This window comes from Hirsutella rhossiliensis, assembly GCF_020360975.1.
Source record: "Hirsutella rhossiliensis strain HR02 chromosome Unknown scaffold00009, whole genome shotgun sequence".
Lineage (NCBI taxonomy): Eukaryota > Fungi > Ascomycota > Sordariomycetes > Hypocreales > Ophiocordycipitaceae > Hirsutella > Hirsutella rhossiliensis.
In genome coordinates this window covers 1,826,330-1,836,386 of record NW_025408675.1, presented here as the reverse complement: position 1 = coordinate 1,836,386, position 10,057 = coordinate 1,826,330, and the positions used below count along the sequence as shown (strand labels likewise).

At 54.9% G+C, this 10,057-nt stretch overlaps 4 protein-coding genes across 4 annotated transcripts; 2 read left to right on the top strand and 2 right to left on the bottom strand.

Annotated features, from left to right (window-relative positions):
• Positions 1–3,910: 3,910 nt before the first annotated feature.
• HRG_08136 (rtr1/RPAP2 family domain-containing protein) lies at positions 3,911–4,678 on the top strand (the record flags this gene model as incomplete). Its single annotated transcript, XM_044866607.1, has 1 exon — positions 3,911–4,678. One exon carries the CDS (start codon positions 3,911–3,913, stop codon positions 4,676–4,678), a length of 768 nt encoding a protein of 255 aa, XP_044718496.1.
• A 408-nt stretch (positions 4,679–5,086) lies between these two features.
• Positions 5,087–5,684, bottom strand: HRG_08135 (ribosomal s17 domain-containing protein; the record flags this gene model as incomplete). The annotated part of the gene is made up of 3 exons (XM_044866606.1): positions 5,087–5,179; positions 5,254–5,454; positions 5,538–5,684. 3 exons carry the CDS (start codon positions 5,682–5,684, stop codon positions 5,087–5,089), a joined length of 441 nt encoding a protein of 146 aa, XP_044718495.1.
• A 475-nt stretch (positions 5,685–6,159) lies between these two features.
• On the bottom strand, positions 6,160–8,226 carry HRG_08134 (mitochondrial ribosomal protein; the record flags this gene model as incomplete). Its single annotated transcript, XM_044866605.1, has 1 exon — positions 6,160–8,226. One exon carries the CDS (start codon positions 8,224–8,226, stop codon positions 6,160–6,162), a length of 2,067 nt encoding a protein of 688 aa, XP_044718494.1.
• Positions 8,227–8,547: 321 nt separating this feature from the next.
• HRG_08133 (queuine tRNA-ribosyltransferase domain-containing protein) lies at positions 8,548–9,883 on the top strand (the record flags this gene model as incomplete). The annotated part of the gene is made up of 6 exons (XM_044866604.1): positions 8,548–8,607; positions 8,665–8,915; positions 8,971–9,019; positions 9,119–9,184; positions 9,230–9,281; positions 9,336–9,883. 6 exons carry the CDS (start codon positions 8,548–8,550, stop codon positions 9,881–9,883), a joined length of 1,026 nt encoding a protein of 341 aa, XP_044718493.1.
• Between the last annotated feature and the right edge of the window lie 174 nt (positions 9,884–10,057).

Below are 10,057 nucleotides of genomic sequence, written 5' to 3'. Positions count from 1 at the left end.
ACCGAACTAAGACGGAGCCGATAACTAGCCCCCCCCTAAACTACGACCCTAGCCTAGCTTATCGGTAGCAACGTCCGCCTCGTTATCGCGGCAGGAACGACGAGACCCCCCTAGGGTAGCACGCGGAGCACGGGAGGGAGTAACCTAAGGCTTACGAGGAGTGCGGGGACCACTACCGCTACGAGAACCCTAACGACGACCGAACGGACCCGACCCCGAACCCGAACCAGAGCTAGCCTAGACGGCTAGCTTACGAGATAGAGTAACGACCGGGGTCTCTACTAGGGCAGGACCTATACCGGCGGCGGCACGGAGGCGTTCGCCACGGCCTATACTATAACTATAGATCTAATCGAGGTTAAGACTAGTAATAATCTCGGCCGGGACCGAACCGCGACGGCTATAAAGACGCTACTAGACGAAGTCGGGAGCGTTAGTAGGATCGGTAGGCGACGTAAGACGGGGACGCTTCGGGGCGGGCTCGGCGCTAGGAGAACTGCCGGGCTACGGCTCGGCGTCGGAGGGAGACGCGGTTAGCTCCCGAGCCGGCTCCGCGACGGCCGCGGGCATAGACACCTTAGCCTTAGCCTTAGATAGGGCCTTAGACGCGGCTGCCGCCTTACCCTTACCTTTGCCCTTCCCCTTATCGATAGGGATCGGGGCTAGAATAGGCCTAGTAAGACTAGTAAGATTAAAGCCGCTATCCTCCGCTTCGGGGCTATCGCTAGCAATAGGATAGAAATAGTCGGCGAGATCGTTAACCGCCATAAGAGTCTTCCGGGCGACTAAGAGCGACTTAGGCCCGACCTAGGCTAGGGTCTTAATAGCGTCGCTAAACTTACCTAGGTGCTTCTCTAGGGACTCGTATATATAGCGGGTATTATCTACGAAACGGGTAAAGGCCGACGCGAGCGTCTCTATATTCTTAGCGACCGTGGCCGGACTAAGGGCGGACTCGCCTAACGCGCCCTTACCCTTAGCGGCGGGGGCCTTCCGACTAGCGCGAACATAAGTTTCTAGAGCAGCACGATAAAGGCGCTCCTATACCGAACCCTTAATAAGGGAAGGGCTATCGACCTCGGACTATGCCTAGTAGAGGGCACTAGCGGCCTCCTTGCCTTTAGAGGTAATCTAAAACTTAGATTAGCACCGAACTTAGATAGCACTATAGCGGGAAGGGGTTACTTACTCGGTAATAAGACTAGTTAGAGTCGGCGTAAGCGATATACGCTTTAGCCTTTACGGCTATTAAAGTCAGTAAAAACACTAGAGGTAGGACCGACCTAGGATAAAGCCGGGATTAATACGTATAAGACTAGTTTTAATAGCCGGCGAAGGACTCGTAGGTAAGCTTACTAGTAAGACGCCCGATACACGCAAAACACGGGATAGAGCGCTCCGATCCCGCTACTATAGCGACTTTCTTACGAGGAGGGGGTTTTAAAGGAGGCGAGCCGCCACCACCTAAGTCGGCTTCCTAGTTAGATATTGCGACGCGATAACGAGCGAACTAGATACGGTGTTAAGGAGACCCGGAGTTATAGAAACGAGGCGGGCGAGGTAGTAGTTAGGCCTACGAAAGAGATAGATAATAGAGGGATAGGAGGAGGCACGTACGGAACCGGGGGGGGAGGGCAGGTATATATAGGCGCGAGCCAGGCGCGCGTAATTAGTAACTACGAGATAGAGGGTAAACATAGGCCGCCGCGCCCCCGATCGGGAAGTCGCGTGGCCGGACGGGAACCGATTTACGATTAGCGGAGCCGGCCGACCGAATTTCGATTGGCCGGCCCTACCTAGGAGCGACCTATACTAGCGCCCGGCCCGGCAACCGGACATTACCTGCCCTACTAACTAATAGACCGATAAGCCGACGCAACCGCGGCCACGCGGCCGCGACGCGGGAGCCAGGGTAAATAGAGGCGCCCGCGAGTCGGGCCCCTAGAGAGAGACTACTGCCTATAACCCTAGGCCGGGCTGAGCCGGGCCGCGGCCGCTCGGGATAGTAGCGGCCACGACCGAGGGCCCGCGCCGAGACGCGATTTCGCGGGAGGAGCCGCGGCAGCAAATTTCCTACGTACTACTACCACGACCTCGTTTAAGGCGGACCCGCACTAAAAGAGGGGAGGGTTTTCCCCTAGGCACTCTAGTTTTTCCCTCCTATTTAATATTAAAGTTCTAGATACCTCTAGCTAGGTCCCTAGCGTAATCTTAATAATAATAGTATATAGTAATACTTAGTTTTAATAGGTACTATACTATTTCTTAATATTTAGTAATATTATTTAGCTTATATAAGTATAATAAGGTAGCTACTATATTATAATACTATAAGTCGCGGTATATTTACTAAGAGATATAAGTAAACGCGTTAACTAGCGCGAGAGTAGTAAGGTATAGTCGCCTAGCGTACTAAGAGGTAGGGTACTACTATATAGAGTAAAGAAGCTAGCGGGCGTATAAGAGCCTATAATAGTTATAATATAGCGCGGCGCGGAGATAGAAATTAGGTAAAGTAAGGGCGCGCGCATAGAGGAAGTAAAGCTTAAAGGAGGAAAAAGAAAAGGAAAGAAAAGAGGAAAGAAAAGGGGTTTTTATACGCGGCGGGGTATATATATAGTTAGTAAGGTATAAGGGTATATATATAGAATAAGGAGGAATAAAGTAAAATAGGTATATAAAAGGGCGGTATATAAAAAGATAAGGCGGGCGTAAGGTAAAAGAAAGTAGCTATATATACCTAAGAAATAAATAAAGGTAATAATAAAAAGGTAATAAAAGAAGAATAAAAGTATTATTAATAAAAAGGGGAAGGTAAAGGTAATATTATAAGCTATACTTATAAAGGGCTAAGGTTATATTATAGCGGCTATACTAAAGTTAAGCTAAAGTAGACCTATATATAAGTAGAGCTTAACCTAAACTTAGGCTTAATAGCACTTAAATATAGGCTGATCTAAGGACTAAGGAAGATAAATAACTAGCGCAATTAAGATAAAGTTTTCCTTCTTTCTTCTTAGCTTTAAATAAATAATTATTTAGCTTTATACTACTACGCTAAGTATATACTAGCCCTTAATAATTACTTACTTAGTAAGAACTTTTAGCTTATAATTATTAAAGCCTTTCTCTTTATTATACTCTATATATTAACCGCTTACCTAGCTATTAAACTTAGTATAGTCTATAATATATACTAAGTTAGTATATCTTTTATAAGAGGATATATCTCTAAGATAATAAGGCTAGATAAAAAGATTAAGAAAAAGAATAGTATAATAGTATTATAGAGTATACGTACCGCCCCGGCGCCCGGGTGCGCTAGCGCCCGGGCGCATCCTTAATATACGTGGTTAATTAACGAAGCTATCGCTTGGTCAATTTCCCTCTTCTTTTGCCCGCACGCATACTTTTCGGCCTCTGCATAGCAGAGGGGTCAGTAGCATATCCACTGCTTTAGCCCACCCTCCGGCCAAGACCCTGATAAATAGCGCTAAATAAAGGAGTAAGATAGCCTAGGTTTAAATAGCTATTTCTATCTTTATATAACCTTCCTAGGCGGTATATTAGCCCTTTTTCTAAGAAACTAGTATCTAATTTATATATATTGCTTATAGGATGTAAGGTCGCGCGACGGGTCACGCGACCTTTTAAGGAGGCTCGCCCTAGGCACCTATGCATAGCTCCCTCCGCACGGACCACCTCGCCGGAGCAAAATCCGCAATTTCCTTCGAGTCTGGCGGGACCCAAAAAAGGCCTACCGTCGAGAGGTACCCGTGAAAAGTATTTTCGGCATAGCGGGGCGCTTCGAGATTCCCTCTCTCCGGGACAACCAACTTGTCCTCGCCGCCTCGGCGGGTTCCTCGCCCAAGCCACCTGCTTCACCCCATACTCCTCGCAGCAAAGAATCATGTCCACCAATCCCGGCCACACAGCGGCGGCCGACGCCCGGCGAGTCGCCCTCCAACACGCAGAGCTCCTCCGGCAAAGAAAAGACGTCGAGAGCCAGATCCTCGACAGCCTCGTCCTGCTGTCCGAGTACCCCATCGTCCGGTCACCAGAGCACTCGGCCTCGATGCCCGCCCCCTCCGATGCCGCGGGTTTCAAGGCCCACGTGCGCCTCTTCCAGCCCTCCGACTACGCCGACCTCATCGAGGAGCGCAACGTCAACGGCCTCTGCGGCTACGTTCTATGCGCCCGGCCCAGGCGCCACACGGGCGCCGGCGGCGAGTGGAAGATTACCAGCCACGGCGACATTGTCAAGCGCAAGGACCTCGAGATGTGGTGCTCAGAAACTTGCGCCCGACGTGCCCTCTTCGTCAAGGTCCAGCTCAACGAGACGGCGGCGTGGGAGAGGGCGGGCATTCCGGAGATACAGATCGATCTACTCAGCGAGGACAAGACAAGGGAGACGGAAGCAGATCGTGCCGCGCGGATATTGGGGGAGATGCAGCTCGAGGGCCAGCGGCATGCTGCGCGCGATGCAGCCGCCTTGGCTCTGGATCGCGGCCAGCGCAGCGCTGTGACCGACCCGGACAAGGTCAAAGTCACCATCAAGGAAAAGACTCCGCAGGCGCCGCCGAGTCCCGCGTCGATGCCTAGCATACAGCAAGACGGACATCTCCTCGTCGAAGGGCACAAGAGCCAGCTACCACTCCGACCTCGGCGGCCGGACTGACCACTCCAAGCGTCAAAGACACATTCACCCCTTTATATCGGCCTTCGGATAGCCAGCTTGCGCATGCGACGGGTCCAGGGCAACGTCGTAGAGACACCCTCGGTAAAATATTATATCCAATCGCCTGGTCGTCTCATGCACGCTCGTAGAGCTGGGCTGTTGGCACTGCCCGCATGGAACAGGCACCGGGTTGGGCGTTCATCGATCAAATGACGTTCACCGAGCCATGGCCGGGTACCTGTTTCTTGGCAATCAAGCGTCATCCCCAGAGACATCTGGAGAATCGGCGACACCTTGTGGGGGGCCAAAGATCTTTCTTTGAGATCTATGGGCTCACTACCGTCCAGAGACGCCGCGTAGCGGAAACCATACCAAATGCCCAAGACCAATATACCCACAACCAGCTGCTTAGTCGCGACGACGGTCGCCGAACCTCCGGCCACCACGCTCGGGGATCTGGGCCTGCGTGACGGCGACGACATTGACGGGGATGGAGTCGAACTGGAGACAGGCGTTAGCAGCCGTGCGGAGGTCCAGCCAGGTCCAGCCCTTGCGGGAAGACGGGTGAAACGTACACCGAGATGCTTGAGCAGATCCTTGGTCTCGCCGTCGACATCGAGCTGGCCGCTCTCGGAGTTCTGGGTGAAGTCCAGGGCGGAGACCTCGGGGACGTATTGATCCTTGCGCTCACGCTCCTCCTCTTGCAGCTTGAAGGAGATGCCTCGGACGGGCCCTCGCTGAATGCGCTTCATCAGATGCGTGGTGTAGCCGGCAATCTGTAGATGGCAAGCCACTGTCAGCCAATCGACCTTTGTTTCCCGCTGCAGGCGACGGCCTCGTTCGTCTGGCGCTTGCTGACCTTGTTGCGCAGGCGCTTCGAGGCAATAATGGCAATCTCATCGCAGATGCGCTTGTTGGTCTCGAAGTCAAGCGTCAGCTTGGGATAGTACCGCTCAATGATGACCTTGGCGGACTTCTTGACGGTCTTGGTGCGGACGCGACCCATTTTGGCGGTGTTTGGCTGGTTTTGTCGCTGGGCGGATGGCTTGTGCAAAGAGGGCTCACGCGATGTCTAGGCCGGCTTCAAAAATTGGTGGGTTGACGTTCGCACCGCGAGTGGGGCCAACCCACCACTGTTCGGATTAGGGCTTAGGAGAAGTAGTTGCACGGGACTAGTCACATGATCACTCTTCCACCCCGAATGATGACTAACACGGCTTGTCGCAAAGACTACCTCGGCTGTTTGGAGGCTGGCTGATGACTGCAGGCGCGAAAGGCGGCAAGCTCCTGGGCGTCCCAGAGCTCATCATCTATACATGGCCAATTGATACTCGTACAATGCCCAATTTTTTCCTTCTTTAACTCTCATCCTCGTACAATGATGTGGCTTCTTCGGCGCATAGAGAAGAGAGCCTCGGCGTCTCCTGCCCGGCGCTCTGCGTGAAAGCCGCTACGTGGCCGTCTCCCGACGAGCATCCCACTTAAACCCGAACCGTTTGCGAATCATCCACCTCACCCTGATCCTGTGCGTCTGGCGGGAGGACTTGGTCCATGATCCCGTCCGCCACTCTGTCGGCCTGAAACCTACTGCTGACCTTGGCAATCACTGGCTGCCTCGGTGTCTCCCCGGGCACGTATCTGTCCAAGAGTTTGTCGTCGTATATGGAGCAGGACCCATTGCTCTCCTTCAAAATCAAAGGGGCCTCCCTACCAGTTTCCCGGAGCCGCAGCACGACCCTCCCGCTGGGGTCGACGCTGGCCGTGTGTGGCTCGACGTACGCCTTCGCGCCGCCGTAGGTCGTCGTGTCTAGGTATGTGATACCGGCGAGCAGGGCTTTGGTAGTGCTGCGCTGTCGGCCGTACCTGACGTTGAATTCATTGTCACCGACCGGCGTAACCGCCACGAACCCGCCCACGCCGAGCTTGGCCGGTGCGGCACCCATTCGGGGGGATACGACTCGGGCCAAGGCGGGCGTTCGGTGACTCTGAGGACCGTAGATGGGATGGTTCTCCATGAAGGCATTAGTCCGCAGGTAGCTGATGCCTGCAGAAGGGTGGCTCGGCGGCGGACCGGTCCTCTCGTATGGGCTTTCATCTTTGACGGATTGTCCAGACTTCGATCGCACCGACTGCATTACTCCGGAAAGCGGATGCCCCAGTGGCGCCATGTCGAGGAACCTGGATATCATGTCGTACAAGAGGATGCGATCGTAGCGCATCGTTCGCAGAAACTCGGTAAACTGCTCCTTGGTGATGTCTTTGGGATCTACCGGCGCCGGCGCCGGCAAGCCCCGCTCAAACGCGTCGTTGTTCTGGTTTGCCGTGAGCTCCTTTGCCAGCTTGTCCATAAGTAACACTCGGAATTCGGCGCGCCTAGGCCGCACTTGCTTTTCAAGGTATTTGTTGAACTCCCCCTGGGTCATGCGGGCCAGCCACGGACCCTGGAACTTCCAGCGCCGCTTGAACAGGCCCTCTTGCTCGTCAGCGCTGTGGGGGTCTTTCTTGGTCGCCGCGTCTTGCTGATTGGGCTTTTGGTTAATGGCATCAGTGCTCTTCTCGAGCATTCCCTCTTGCTGGTCAGCGGGTTCCATGGCCGCCGGGTTTGTGCCTTGCTCAAGCACTGCTTCTGGTTGGTCGGCGTGACCAAGGTCTGTAGACTCCATGCCTTCCTTGAGGACTCTCTCCTGCTGGCCGGCACCCCCAAGGACAGCAGAGTCCATTCCCTCCTCGAGCAATCCCTGTTGCTGGTCCGCGGGCTCCATGACCACAGCCTTTGTGTCTTCCTCGGCTTGGTCGGGCGCGGGCCCTAGGTCTGCAGAGGTGATGCTCTCCGTCTCTTGTTTGAGCACTCCCTCATCCTGACCAGCGTTCTTTAGGCCCGCAGAATCTGTTCCCTCTTGGAGCAATCCATCTTGCTGATCGGCGGGCTTAAGGTACGCAGAGGTTGTGCCTTGCTCCTGTTGGTCGCCAGGTTTCGGGTACGCCAAGCCCGTGCATTCTTCGAATATCGACTTGAACCATAGGTCTGGCTCTTGAGGCGGATCTTTGGGCGAGCCTTTGCCTTGCTTGACTTCTCTATCTTCGTTTTTGGCGTGCTTCAAGTATGTAAAGTCCTGGTGCTTCTCGAAAACCGACTTGAACCAAAGCGCGGGCTTCTGGGAGAAGTCCTTGGGGTCCATGTACCGGGGCACGGAGAGAGCCACGCGCAGCTCTTGGAACTTCTCGAGGGAGATGGTATAGTCGGCAGCAGACATGAAGTCGGTCACGTTCTCGACGGAATCGACCTGCTTGACACGGATCAAGGGCGTGGACGTGGTCAAGGTAGACTTGAGCGGGAAGGGGCGCTTGAATCCCCAGTCGCCCTTCTCGCGCGACGAAAGAGGTGAGGTGATTGACTGGCTCTGGGGGTACGGTCTCGTCATTGTCGCCGACTTGTTGCCGCCGCTGTAGATGGTCGTTGACTGCGGTTCGGGGAGGGGCTTGGGGACAGAGAACATGCGCGACGACCTCAGTAGAGCCGCCCCGGGCGACACGGCGCGGGCCCCCATTGCGAGTCCTGGGGGGAGTGGAAGCGATGCTCAATGCCCGAGACTGAAGGATGCGTCGTGACGGATTAGAGGTCGCTCGGATGCTGGGAACCTGGGCAGACAATTAATTCACCTAGATCAGCCGGGGATCAGCCGGGTCACCGAAAACTTGCACACACTATAATTACGTAGAGGACTAGTTAGTTAATTAGAGGCTAATCTAACCTGGACCTCGTCACGAAGCCTTCAATTAGGTACTCACGACGGCTCTTTCTGCCCGGCGAGCCTGAGCCTGCTCGAGAGCGAGAGGGGGACGGAGGGAGCATGCTGCGCGCCTATAGAATGTCTTCCCTTGTCCATTCGTCCCCGGCCCTGACCTTTGAGCTCGTGGCTCGATGCTCTGTAAGTCTCATGCGCTGCATCGCACAGCAAGTTGAGGATCTGACTGCTGGGCCCTAGACAACGAGGGCTCGAGCTTCTACTATCAAACTCCCCCATGGCCCAGTTCAGCTTCCCATTTTCATGCCCGTGGCCACTCAGGCCTCCCTGAAAGGCATCACCCCGCAGCAGCTCGAGGAGACGGGCTGCGTGCTATGCCTGAACAACACGTACCACCTTGGCCTGAAGCCGGGCCAGGAAGTCCTCGACGCCATCGGGGGGGCACACAAGCTTCAGGGCTGGAATCACAACATACTCACGGACAGCGGAGGGTAAGTTGCGCGAACTGCCCCGGTGTCGACGAGTCTGACGGCATTGGGACGCCAGTTTTCAAATGGTGAGCCTGCTCAAGCTGGCCAAGGTGATGGAGGAAGGTGTACGCTTTCTGAGCCCCCACGACGGGTCTCCCATGCTGCTCACGCCCGAGCACTCCATCTCTCTGCAAAACACAATCGGCAGCGACATCATGATGCAGCTTGACGATGTCCTCGTCACCACTTGCCCGGACAAGGCGCGCATGCGGGAAGCAATGGAACGGAGCGTACGGTGGCTTGACAGGTGCATCGCCGCGCACAAGAACCCCAAGACGCAAAACCTCTTCTGCATCATCCAGGGGGGGCTAGACCTCGACATGCGGCGTGAGTGCACCGAGCAAATGCTGGCTCGCGACACGCCCGGCATCGCCATCGGAGGCCTCAGTGGAGGAGAGGCAAAGACCGACTACTGCCGCGTCGTCGCCACGTGCACGGCGCTACTACCGGAACTGAAGCCGCGCTACGTCATGGGCATCGGGTACCCTGAAGACCTTGTCGTCAGCGTCGCCCTGGGCGCAGACATGTTTGACTGCGTGTGGCCGACGCGGACGGCGAGGTTCGGCAACGCCGTCACGAAACACGGGGTGCTGAATCTTCGAGGCGCCAGGTTTGCAAACGATTTTGGGCCCATCGAGTCCGGCTGCGGGTGTGCCTCTTGCAGGACCGGGGATGGAGGCATGGGCATCACGAGGGCCTTTGTGCACCACAACGCATCCAAGGAGACGATTGCGGCCCACGTCTTGACCATTCACAACGTCTGGTATCAGCTCAACCTGATGAAGGAAATCCGGGAGTCGGTCATCGAGGACAGATTCCCGGATTACATCAGGCACTTCTTCGCGAGCCTGCACGCCAACAAAACGGATTATCCAGAATGGGCAGTCGAGGCTTTGAGGGGCGTGGGTGTAGACCTGATGTCGGAATAGGCTCGACAGGGCCTGCGTCTGATATTGGGTGTGCATCTCACATTACTCTTAGTATGTATACTAGCTCATTCAATCTCACATGCCCCCGCTGATAGCCTGGCACCAAACTCCAGAGCAAGCCGTCACTCAATCGCATCTTGTGAATCGCTCTACAAGTTGCTTACCGAGGCACGT